The sequence below is a fragment of the Podarcis filfolensis genome (genome assembly GCF_964270895.1).
Source record: "Podarcis filfolensis genome assembly, chromosome: 8".
NCBI classification, from domain to species: Eukaryota; Metazoa; Chordata; class Lepidosauria; order Squamata; family Lacertidae; genus Podarcis; species Podarcis filfolensis.
The window spans coordinates 13,280,279-13,293,381 of record NC_139611.1 but is presented as its reverse complement, the minus strand read 5'-3'; the positions used below and the strand labels follow the sequence as shown (position 1 = coordinate 13,293,381).

The 13,103-nt window shown below is 46.5% G+C and overlaps 1 protein-coding gene across 2 annotated transcripts in view; it reads left to right on the top strand.

The window, feature by feature from the left end:
- IGSF21 (immunoglobin superfamily member 21) overlaps positions 1–9,546 on the top strand; it is a 231,592-nt gene extending 222,046 nt beyond the window's left edge. For both annotated transcript variants that reach the window (XM_083628788.1, XM_083628789.1), the window contains 4 exons: positions 2,147–2,232; positions 6,156–6,348; positions 7,621–7,659; positions 9,212–9,546. In XM_083628788.1, coding sequence (XP_083484914.1) covers positions 2,147–2,232; positions 6,156–6,348; positions 7,621–7,659; positions 9,212–9,285 — 392 coding nt within the window. In that variant the 3' untranslated portion in view covers positions 9,286–9,546. The remainder of the gene's footprint in view (positions 1–2,146; positions 2,233–6,155; positions 6,349–7,620; positions 7,660–9,211) is intronic.
- Positions 9,547–13,103: the final 3,557 nt, after the last annotated feature.

The window sequence follows — 13,103 nt, the reverse complement described above, 5'->3', positions numbered from 1 at the left end:
ATGGGGTTTTTTTCATTTACAAAAAGTGTGTGTGCGTGTGTGTGTGTGTGTGCGCGCGCGCAGGGACATGAAAGAAACATAAGAACATGCAAAGAGCCCTGCTGCAGGGAGTTCCAGAGGGCAGAGTATGCCACCCTCAATGCCCAGTCTCTAGTAAAAGCGGACCAAACCTTGTTAGTCATAATAGGGATAGAGCTTCCATGTGCAGGGGCAGTCAACCTCTGGATATCAGGTGCTAGGGATGAGGGATGGCCAATACCTTCCCATCTTGCCTCTGTGCTTCCTGGAAACATTTGGTTGGCTGATGTGGGAAACAGAAAGGTGGACCAGGTGGATCAAGGTGGTCTAGTCCAGGAGGGGTCCTCTCACTCCCTGATGTGATCCTCTCCTCCATGGGAAAGGAGGGAACTCTCAAACAGCCCCCCCAGCCCAGAACTTTTAGATGCAAACTCCCGCCAACCTTGCTTCATATTGAATTTTGCCTCCTGTCTTTAATGGTCAGCAAGTTTGTGAAATTGTGAAGAAGTCAGGCCATGAACCAGCAGAGGCGGTTCTAGGGGAGCACGACTGATGGGCGCCAATCTGGGGTGTCACAGCAGGCGTCACTGCTCTTACATCCTGGTGGGGAGGTGCCAGATTTTGTCATCACACAAGGCCCCACTGAAATTTGAGGTGCTGGAACAAGGACCCCAAGTTGGTGGGAGAGGGAGGATTTGAGTGTCTGCTCAGATTTCTTGGATTTGCATTTGGATCTCAGAGTTTTGAGGTCAAAGGTGGGGGGAAGATTGGGGCATGAAATCTGGCCAGGAAATGTATGCATGAAGTTGCCAATCATCCAGGGGAGAGGGCCTTGTTGCTCATGTTATATTGGAGGTTTCTAAGCAGAGGTGGGACGGCCATCTGTCAAGGATGCTTTAGCTGTGATTTCTGCATTGAAAGGGGTTGGACTAGATGACTCATGGGGTCCCTTCCAGCTCCACAATTCTATGGTTCTAAGAGGCTATAGAAATGGGCAGGTAAGGAGTTGCTATGGAGTATATCAAACTAAGTCATACTCGGAGCAGACACATTGAAATGAATAAACATGAGACATGTCTATTAACTTCATTTGATCTCCTTTGAGTTTGGCTAGTGGTGGGCGAAGCTCATTTGTTTTCTTCCTTATATTTATATTCCACCATTTCTCCAAGGATCTCAAGGTAACATGGGTGGCTCTCCTCTCCTGTTTTGCCCCCACAACAACCCTGGGAGGTAGGAGGGAGGGAGAGAGAGAGGTTCAAGATCGCCAGGTGAGCATCACAGCTGGGTGGGGTTTGTTGTTTTTTTTTAAAGAAATATTTATTAAGATTTTACAAAGACAAATATACAAAAACACATAATAATAAAAAACAATAAAAAATAAAAAGATAAATAAAACATACAGAAAAAGACAAGAAAAATTAAAAACAATTATTTTTCATAACATAAAACTCATTTGCTTGTTTCTTTGACTTCCTCACACCTCCCCTTCTTGTATTCCCATTTAAATAATCAAATCAGCAAATCCTTACCCTCTTTCATTTATCTTATCTCTATAACTTAACATTTTATAACTCAGTATTTTCATCCATTATCAATTCATTTTGCATATTCTTATTAACTTTGTTGCCAATACCACTTATTTCCAATCCAACACTATTTTAGTTATTATTTTTTTTACCCTTCTTCCATATTCTTAAAGCATTACAGCTGGAAACCACTTAGTTTCTATCCAACATCATTCTAACATTCATTAATTTTGCAATATTTCTGTAAATAGTCTTTAAATTTCTTCCAATCTTCTTCCACCGCCTCTTCTCCCTGGTCCCGGATTCTGCCGGTCATTTCTGCCAGTCCCATATAGTCCATCATCTTCATCTGCCACAGCTGGGTGGGATTTGAACCCAGGTCTCAGTACCACACTCTAGTGTCAGCACCACACTCTAACCACGCACTCTAACCACCTCTTGGGATGGAGCTAAACACAACACTCTGTTTTTTGCTGTGGACCTGGCTTCTGTCAAAAAGGCAGAGGAGCTGGGACTAGTTCAACAGTTGGCAGTACTCATTATGGGAATGTTTGGAACTGCAACAGATTGGGGTACCCACCTATTCTCTTTTCCCACAGTGGCTCCCAAGGGCCCAAAGATCATGATGACCCCAACAAGAGCCCGAGTAGGAGACACAGTGCGAATCCTGGTGCAAGGTTTTCAAGTGAGTATGAACCCGAAGGGCGTCCCTGAGAGTTATTGGCATCTGGTACAGTTCATATGAGTTTGAGTTGTTTATATCTAAGGATGGGGGAGATGTTTGATCAGCTCACATTTTAATCTTGTTGGTTTGTTTACATTTATAGTCTTACACCCTTTCCTCCAAGGAGCTGAAGGTGGTCACACGCTTCTCTTCCTCCCCATTTCATCCCCACAAGAACCCTGTGAGGTAGGCTAGCCTGAGAGGCAGTGACTGGCCCCCGAAGTTACACCCAGTGAGTGTCATGGCCCGGTGGAAGAATTAGAACTCTGGTCTTCTGGGACCTAGTCTGACACTCTAACCACTACACCTCGCAGCAACCCTGTGATGTAAGTTAGGCTGAGAGAGGCAGTGACTGGCCCCAAGGTCACACCTGCATCATGGCTGAGTGAGGATTTGAACCCTGGTCTCTACCAGGTCTGACACTCTATGCCACGCTGGATCCCATATGAATATTAGCACTTCGCAAACTAACACACGGAGATCAAACCACAGTTGTCCTTTGACATCTGCTCTTCTCTAAATTTTGCAGCATACAATAAACTGAGTATGAATACATCCAGATTAATGGAGATAATGTAGAAAGGTATGCTATATTAGGCAAAGGACCTTATAGAGGAGGCACCCCCAAACTCAGCCCTCCAGCTGTTTTGGGACTACAACTCCCATCATCCATAGCAAACAGGACCAGTGGTCAAGGATGATGGGAACTGTAGTCCCAAAAACGCTGGAGGGCCGAGTTTGGGGATGCCTGTTATAGATCCACTGCCAGTCAGAGTTAGCAATATTAGGCTAGATGAGTCAATGGTCTGAATCAGTATTCAGCAGCTATGTATGGGTGTGGGTCCATTACTCATAGGAATGTTAAACTTGCACCTTAGACCAGCCAGCAGTGAGAAGAGAATTGCAGGATCTGGATAATACCATCATAGACAGTAGATTCCGACTCTTCAGGACTTTGGAGAGCTCCTACGATGGGCATGTGTTCAACAGAAGATTGTAGGAAGCTGCCTTCTGCTTGGAGTGAACTTGGGGCTTTTGGCCTACTAACCACAGACTGGCAGCAGCTCTCCAGGATTTCAGGCATGGGACAATCCCATCCATGCTTGGAGATTCCACTGGAGAGTCATCCTGGGACCTTCTGCATGCAAAGCAGTTGCTCTGTCACTGAGCCACAGCCCTCATCAGATGAGACTGCAGACCTTGGTTCCATCCCCAGCACCTGCAGCAAAAAGATTTCCAGCTGGCCAAAACTGAGAACGTCTTTGGAGACACATTCTCCATTCAGAGTAGGCAATGGCAGCCTGGATGCATTATTATAAAGCATTTGCATGCTAGCCGGAAAAATTAAAATTAGCAAAAGGAGGAGAAGGGCCATAGCTTGGTGGTAGAGCATCTACTTTGCATGTAGAAGGTCCCAGGTTCACTCCCCAAGTAGGGATGAGAGAGAACCATGTCTATAATTCCCAGAGAGCTACTGCCAAACAGTGTAGACAGTAATGAGCTAGATGGGCCCAATGGTCTGACTTAGTATAAGACAGCTTGCTGTGTTCCTGTGTGTCAAAATCTCTCATATGTTTTGCACCCTTCCTTGCAAAGCACAAAGCTGGTGAGATTTAGATATCACCCCTGCCCTACACTGTTTTCTCTCACCCCATTAACTCAGAGTTTCTCCAAGAGGATTTGCAAGCGGTTTAATGCCATCTCATCTGTGCCTCTGTTTGTTGTCATTAGCAGGTGACTTCAGGGTGTGAAAGGGGGGTAACTGTTCCTTAATCCAGGCGCTGAGCTGAACCAATTGAAGGCACTAAGTGGGACTTTTCGGGAGAGTGAAGCTGATCCATATTCACAGCTGCATGTGTGCACAGGGTTGGAGTTGGGCAGGGGGAAAGTAGAAGACGCACAAAGCGTAGCTCAGTGGCAGCTCTACCTCATGGGTGGAAGTAATAATAATAATAATAATAATAATAATAATAATAATAATTTATTATTTATACCCCGCCCATCTGGCTGAGTTTCCCCAGCCACTCTGGGCAGCTCCCAATCAAGTGTTAAAAACAATACAGCATTAAATATTAAAAACTTCCCTAAACAGGGCTGCCTTCAGATGTCTTTTAAAGATAAGATAGCTGCTTATTTCCTTCACATCTGAACGGAGGGCATTCCACATTGTGGGCGCCACTACCAAGAAGGCCCTCTGCCTGGTTCCCTGTAACCTCACTTCTTGCAATAAGGGAACCACCAGAAGGCCCTCGGCGCTGGCTCTCAGTGTCTGGGCTGGATGAAGGGGGTGGAGACCCTCCTTCGGGTATACTGGGCCGAGGCCGTTTAGGGCTTTAAAGGTCAGCACCAACACTTTGAATTGTGCTCGGAAATGTACTGGGAGCCAATGCAGATCTCTCAGCACCGGTGTTATGTGGTCCCGGCGGGCACTCCCAGTCACCAGTCTAGCTGCCACATTCTGGATTAATTGCAGTTTCTGGGTCACCTTCAAATGTAGCCCCACGTAGAGTGCATTGCAGTAGTCCAAGCGGGAGATAAGTAGAGCATGCACCACTCTGGTGAGACAGTCTGCGGGAACAGTCTATACCCCACCCTGGAGTCCAGTACCAATTGTGAGCACCATCATTTAAGAAGGGTATTGACAAGCTGGAACGTGGGCGGATGAGGGCAACCGAGATGATAAAATGGTCTGCAAACCAAGCCTTAGGAGGAATGGCTGAGGAATCTGGGGATGTTTGGCCTGGATAAGAGGAGAGGTGATATGAGAGACATCTTCAGATACCTTGAAGGGCTGTCACATAGAAGATGAAGCAACCTTGTTCTCTCCTGCTGCAGAGGATGGTGCCTGAACCAATGGATTCAAGTTACAAGAAAGGAGATTCTGACACTTGAACCACTACACAACACTGTCTACTCTGAGTAGGACTGGCATTGGACAGAAACCTTTCCTGCCTAACTCACATCAGATTGAGCCACCTGTTGCCCCCACATTAACCCCAAAATACTAGAAAAGACTCTACAGTGGTACCTCTGGTTGCAAACGGGATCTGTTCCGGAGGCCCGTTCACAACATGAATAGAGCGCAACCCGCAGCGGTGCGTCTGCACACGCACGGGTTGTGATTCACTGCTTCTGCGCATGCGCGTGATGTCATTTTGCACTTCTGCGCATGCGCGAGCAGCGAAACCCAGAACTAACCCTTTCCGGTACTTCCGGGTTGCCGCGGGACGTAACCTGAAATAACGTAACATGAAGCAAACATAACATGAGGTATGACAGTACAGTGGTACCTCGGGTTAAGTACTCAATTCGTTCTGGAGGTCCGTTCTTAACCTGAAACTGTTCTTAACCTGAAGCACCACGTTAGCTAATGGGGCCTCCTGCTGCTGCCGTGCTGCCGGAGCACGATTTCTGTTCTCATCCTGAAGCAAAGTTCTTAACCTGAAGCACTATTTCTGGGTTAGCAGAGTCTGTAACCTGAAGTGTATGTAACCTGAAGCGTATGTAACCCGAGGTACCACTGTACTTAAATAGCAAGCCAATCCACACACCCCAAAGTCAACCAACCATCCAGCCTCTTAATTCATGAAACTCCCCTTTCTCCTTCCCTTGAAATAGCATTCATCCATCTAAAACACGCACTGCTGCAGTGGCTTCTGGGAAATGTAGTTTGCTTTGCACTCCATTGTGTTCAAGGTGAGCTGCAAGGAGTTCTTCTCCAGTTTAGATTGCAATTCCAAATCCAGGGACCTTGCGAGGTTTAGCCTCCTCTTTCTTTAAGATGAGCCTTACGAGTCTTCAAAGTTCCTATCTGGTGACTGTTGCAGAGAAACTAGACTTTGCAGCTCTGCTGATGCATTTGTTGGGCGTTGCTTGGCTTTCAGAATGAAGTCTTCCCCGAACCCATGTTCACTTGGACCCGCGTTGGGAGCAGGCTCCTGGACGGCAGTGCGGAGCACGATGGCAAGGAGCTGATCTTGGAGCGAGTGCCGGCAGAACTGAACGGCTCCATGTACCGCTGCACAGCGCAGAACCCACTTGGATCCACGGACACCCACACCAGGCTGATAGTCTTTGGTATGCGGGAGGTTGTGGTTCTCCCATTCACAGCCCTTGGGGAACCATTCTCCATGGTTTGGGGTCCTCCACACATTATCCCCTTCCTGCCACCATCAGGCCCAGATCCTCCTCCTCACTACTCATAGAAGCCTCTGGGCATGCTGGCTCTATGGTCTGTGAACCGCCCCAAAATCTTACGATGAAGTACCGTATTGGCCCAAATATAAGCCACACTTCCCCCCCCCAAAAAAAATAATTATGACAGTGAAAAGTTAAAGTGCAGCTTATATTCATGACCTTCCCTTTCTCCTGATGGCTCAGGGAGGCTTGGGAGCAGTGGGCTGCTCTGGGGGGGGTCATGCTGCTTTGCCGGCGGCCTCCCCCCCCCCAAGAGCAGCAAGGGAGCATGGGGAAATGGTGCCCAGCCCGCCTGCTGCTCCCAAGCCTCCCCCAAGCCACCAGAAATAAAGGGAAAAGGAGGGGAGGCTGGCGGCAAAGCGATGCGGCTCCCCCCCAGGAAGCAGCCTGGGAGCGCAGGGGGTGTCTTCTTTTCTCCTACCCCCCTTGAATTTTGAAGGTGTCACCAATGTCCTGGCTGTGGGAGGCAGGGAGTTCAGGGAGGCAGGAGAGGATATATTGTTTATTTATATCCTTTCTAACGTGCACTAACAAGTCCTTTAACTTAGCAGAGTTTCACATTCCCCTTTTAAATGCACAGCAGATAGCTGGTTGCAGGCTTGTTTAAGCCTCTTACTATTGCACTCCTTGTAAGTTCCCTTTGAATCCCTCCTAAAAGAATAAAGACACCACAATCTTCTGTAAAGTCTATAAAAGAAGTTTACTCACATCATCAGTTCCACAGATGGATCCCTGAAGGCAGACTTAGTTACAAAGTATATACATGTGGATCGACCCCATATGGGAGGGTTAATCCCAGTGACTACAGACTGGCAGTCACTACAGTTCACACCATGAAAGGAAGGTGGAAAAGAGAGGAAGGAGGGCTGCGTGCCTTGTGCTTTTGTTACCTGCACAGGTAAGGTCACGCCCACCTCTAGTCACATGCAAAAGGAAGTATGTCCCAGCCCAGGAGGAAACAGGAAGTTCCGACTGGCTGAACCAAACATCCCCTTGCATGTCCACTCTAGGAAAACAAGGAATGTTGTATTTGACTGCTACTTATGTATCACATCCCACACTGGCAATATCTGACAACTGCGCAATGTTCTCCCATGTTAATGTGACCACCTAATTATTCTCCATTTTTGTCCCTTTTCTTTCTCCTTTTAGAAAACCCAAATATCCCAAGAGGAACAGAAGACTCCAATGGTAAGGCACAACCCTTCTGCTTTTATTTAGGGAGCAATCCTAAGTCCCTGCCCGGTGGATAAGGCAACCAGTCATGATATCCATGTTCTCCTTCCACTGTCATAAACACTATACCTCGGAAACACCAGTTGCTGGAGATCACAAGAAAGGACTTCTTCATGCAGCACACAGCTAAACTAAGGAACTTCCTCCCAAAGGGAGAAATGATTGCAAGGATGTGTATAGAACAGGCTTCCTCAACGTCAGCCCTCCAGATGTTTTGAGACTACAATTCCCATCATCCCTGCCCACTGGTCCTGCTAGCTAGGCATCATGTGAGTTGTAGGCCAAAAGCATCTGGAGGGCCGAGGTTGAGGAAGCCTGGTATAGAAACTAGGAAGAGGATATATTTCTTAGATATTATCCATCCTTGCGTTTATGAGTCCATCCCTTCGTCAGCAAAACTAAAGAAGCTGTTGATAAGCTAGCTCTAGCCTTTTAATTTAAGTCATCAAGGATGCTTTACTGCAAAATGGATTTCCTGGTATTTCACCCTTTAAAACAACAACCATGCAAAACACTCTTCTCCTAAGTAAAGGTAGATTTCCTCACTCAGTTTCACAGTAACAGTTTTGAGGCAGGCTTAAAATGTAGTTACAGACATATATTGTTGTTTAGGTTAGAACCGGTGTCTGAGCTGTGACTCAGAGTCAGCACGTGCCTTGCATCCCTAGTCATCGATGAAGCTTCGAAGAGAAGAGATAAGAGAGATCAGAGATCAGGGATCAGAGAGAGAGAGCAAGCTGGGGACGTGACTAGCTTATGCAGTCTTACCTCATGTTATTTTTGCTTCAGGTTGAGCGTTTGCAGGTTGCGTCCCGCGGTGACCCAGAAGTACCGGAAAGGGTTACTTTTGGGTTTCGCCACTTGCGCATGTGCAGCCGCTCAAAATGACATCATGTGCATGCACAGAAGCGGCAAATCACAAGCCACGCACACGCAGACGCGGGTTGCGTTCTGCTCATGTTGTGAACGGGCCTCCGGAATGGATCCCGTTCACAACCAGAGGTATCACTGTATCTCCTTTACCTGGCTTGACACAGTGAAAGTGGCTCTCACAAGAAAGGATTTCCTGCAGGCTCTTGTGAGATCCAACTGTGTGCGTGCCTTTCTGGCCACCTAGCTGGTTCTGACTGCCTTATTTTAGATATTGCCACAATGATGGCCACCAATTTGGATGGCTTTAAACTTTTCGGAGGAGAGGGCTTATCGATGGCTACAAGACATGACAGCTAGGCTCTGCCTCCATGGTCAGAGGCAGCAATGCATCTGAATACCAGTTGCCAGAAACTGTAAGAGGGGATGGTGCTCTTATGCTTGAACCCTGCCTTTGGAGCATCTGGTTGGCCACTGTGAGAACAGAAAGCTGGACTAGATGGTCCCATTGTCTGATCTGACAGCCTCTTCTAATTTTCTGATGAAGTAAAAATGAAATGATGTCCAGGTCTGTGCATCCAGACGCGTACAAAAGAAGCCCGTCAAAAATTGTCTTCTTCTTTTTTTGCCTACCTAGGTTCAACAGACAGCCACAGCAGCTATAAATTCCTTCTGGCCATCATCTTAACAGTTACTTTGGAACTAACGTGAAAGCCTTTGATGCAGAGACCCTTCGTTTCTTCTCCTCCACCCAGAATTCACATCTCCGTTGACCAGACTTCTGTTCTCTCTCTCTCTTTCTCTCTTCTGCTTTGCTTTCTTTCTTTCTGTCTTTCTTTTCTTCCTCCTCTCCCCACCCCCTCTTTTTTTTCTAAAACTATTTACGGTCTCGTTATCGGTCTTCTTCTGTCTGTGTCTTGGCTTTGTCATCCAATTTAATTAAAAAGAAAACAATGACAGAAAGAAAAAAAACCTCACCGCCGCCCAATGATAATAATATCCTGGGAGTAAGACTAATGCTGATTATTTCTTCGTCCGTTGTATGCAGGTGACTTAAAAAATAATAATTTAAAAGCTGGCTAGCCAGAATCCACGTGAAACCATTGTAATTGCACATGAAAGGATTTTCAAGGGCACAGCAACAGGGCACAGGTGGGTTGTTTTTTTCCACCCAAAACCAAATGGATTTGAGCACCTCAATGTATCCCAGGCTACATGAGCTCTAGGGAAAGGGTCGGTGACAGAGTGCCTGCTTTGCATGAAAAAGGTCTGAGGTTCAATGCCCTCTCCAGAGAGGGCTGAGATTGTTCTCTGCCTGAAACTCAGGAGAACCAATGCCTGTCAGTGTAGACAGTCTTGTTCTAGATGTAACAAGGTCATTGTAAGGCAGCTTACTTTGTTCCTATTCGAATCAGCACTTTCTCATGGGGACTAGAATCTTACTGGGAATGTAGCTTCCCCTTCTCCTTTTTAAAAAAGAAAAGGAAACCTGCAGAGCTGCGAAACATCTTTCAGCTTCAGAAGCTCCGTTCTCAACATAGTTCAGTATTTAACACACTCAAGTTCCCAGTCCATATGAAGAATTGGTTGGGAAAGCCAGCCAAAAGACACACACACACACACACAGGAAATATCCAAAGCCGGTGTGGGAATTGGGTTTTCGACCGGTCTGTGTAGATGCTGGAGGTCCACTCTCTCTGCAGGACTATACTGAAGACTCGATTACATAACAAAATAGTTTAAGACGCAGTGGTGGGATGTGGAATAAATTGTGCGAAATGAGATGAATGGTGCTTAGGCGCTGGGATGGCTGCTGGTAATAATAATAATAATAATAATAATAATAATAATAATAATAATAATTTATTTATACCCCGCCCATCTGGCTGGGTTTCCCCAGCCACTCTGGGAGGCTTCCAACAAAGTATTAAAATACAGTAGTCTGTTAAACATTAAAAGCTTCCCTAAACAGGGCTGCCTTCAGATGTCTTCTAAAAGTCTGGTAGTTGTTGTTCTCTTTGACATCTGGTGGGAGGGCATTCCACAGGGCGGGTGCCGCTACCGAGAAGGCCCTCTGCCTGGTTCCCTGTAACTTGGCTTCTCACAGTGAGGGAACTGCCAGAAGGCCCTCGGCGCTGGACCTCAGTGTCCAGGCAGAATGATGGGGGTGGAGACACTCCTTCAGGTATACTGGACTGAGGCCATTTAGGGCTTTAAAGGTCAGCACCAACACTTTGAATTGTGCTCAGAAACATACTGGAAGCCAATGTAGATATTTCAAGACCAGTATTATGTGGTCTCGGCGGCCACTCCCAGTCACCAGTCTAGCTGCCGCATTCTGGATTAGTTGTAGTTTCTGGGTCACCTTCAAAGGTAGCCCCACATAGAGCGCATTGCAGTAATCCAAGCAAGAGATAACTAAAGCATGTACCACTTTGGCGAGACAGTCTGCGTGCAGATAGGGTCTCAGCCTGCATACCAGATGGAGCTGATAAACAGCTGCCCTGGACACAGAATTGACCTGCGCCTCCATGGACAGCTGCGAGTCCAAAATGACTCCCAGGCTGCGCACATGGTCCTTCGGGGGCACAGTTACCCCATTCAGGACCAGGGAGTCCTCCACACCTGACCGCCTCCTGTCCCCCCAAAACAGTACTTCTGTCTTGTCAGGATTCAACCTCAATCTGTTAGCAGCCATCCATCCTCCAACCGCCTCCAGGCACTCACTTGTAGAATTTGTCTTCTTTTGCCCACCCACCTCCAGCTCCAGGCCTTCTGCTCCCACCCTCCTTGCAGCTGCACACATTCCATGAAGCCTTGAGCTGAACAACAACTCTGCAAGATTTTCCCATGAGTGGAGCACGCTCCAGCATCCTCTGAAATATTAACATGGAAGACCGCCAGGCACTTAGACTGTGGGAATGCTAAGGAAGGTAGGAGAGGATATATTGTTTTGATATTATCCCTCCTCACTCACGCTAGTGAGTAAACAGCAGAGCACATTCCCTGTGCAACTTATTGGAAGCAAGTTGAGGATTCGTTAGAATCCGTTAATTAAGCAATCCAGTCTGGATTGTTCCTGCTAAGTTTCCCCTTCATTTCCCTCTTAAAATAATAACACAACACAGCTTTCTTTCAAAGTAAGAATAAAGTGTTACTCACATTCAGTTCAAAGCAGTAATCTGAAGGCAATAAACACACAAGACGTAACCGGCTGTACTTTCGAATAAATAAGGTATACTATTCATTGTATCAAATTATAGACTTCAATGGAAGTCTCATAGAGTTCAACGAAAAAAGCAGAAGACCCAGTGGATCAGTTCATTCTCTTGTCAGTTCATGCATAAGGTCCATAAGTGGAATAAGTATCTATTCTACCTGTCTATTCAAAGAGTCCAATAATCCACATGAAGAGTTGTTACAGTTCCACAGAATCCTTTCACAGAGTCTAAGACAAGGATTTCCGGAATATTAGCCTTGTTTCGCCATCTTGCAACCACTACTATGCTATAAGATCCACTATCCTGTAATATTACATATGAGCCTGTTCTACTGATGAAGCCTAGGATGGCGAATAGATACTTATACAGTGGTACCTCAGGTTACATACGCTTCAGGTTACATATGCTTCAGGTTACAGACTCCACTAACCCAGAAATAGTACCTCGGGTTAAGAACTTTGCTTCAGGATGAGAACAGAAATCGCATGGCAGCGGCGGCGCAGCAGCAGCAGGAGGCCCCATTAGCTAAAGTGGTGCTTCAGGTTAAGAACAGTTTCAGGTTAAGAACGGACCTCCAGAACGAATTAAGTACTTAACCCGAGGTACCACTGTACATGTATGGACCTTATGCATGAACTGACTAGAGAATGAACTGATCCACTGGGTCTTCTGCTTTTTTCGTTGAACTTTATGAGACTTCCATTGAAATCTATAATTTGATACAATGAATAGTAAAGGTAAAGGGACCCCTGACCGTTAGGTCCAGTCATGGCCGACTCTGGGGCTGCGGCGCTCATCTCGCTTTATTGGCCGAGGGAGCTGGCGTTCAGCTTCCAGGTCATGTGGCCAGCATGACTAAGCCACTTCTGGCAAACCAGAGCAGCCGTTTACCTTCCTGCTGGAGCGGTACCTATTTATCTACTTGCACTTTGACATGCTTTTGAACTGCTAGGTTGGCAGGAGCAGGGACCGAGCAACGGGAGCTCACCCCATCATGGGGATTCGAACCACTGACCTTCTGATCAGCAAGCCCTAGGCTCTGTGGTTTAACCCACAGCGCCACCCGCGTCCCTACAATGAATAGTAACCGGCTTTACTTTTGAATAAATAAGGTATACTACAATGAATAGTATACCTTATTTATTCAAAAGTAAAGCCGGATACGTCTTGTGTGTTTATTGAGTATGTTGCACGTAACCATAGGTTTGTTGTTGTAATCTGAAGGCAGGCTTTACCTTGTGGTTTCGGCAAAAAGAAGTCTGAGTTACATCTCTGACTTCCTGCTTATGCGCTCCATCCTATGTGAAG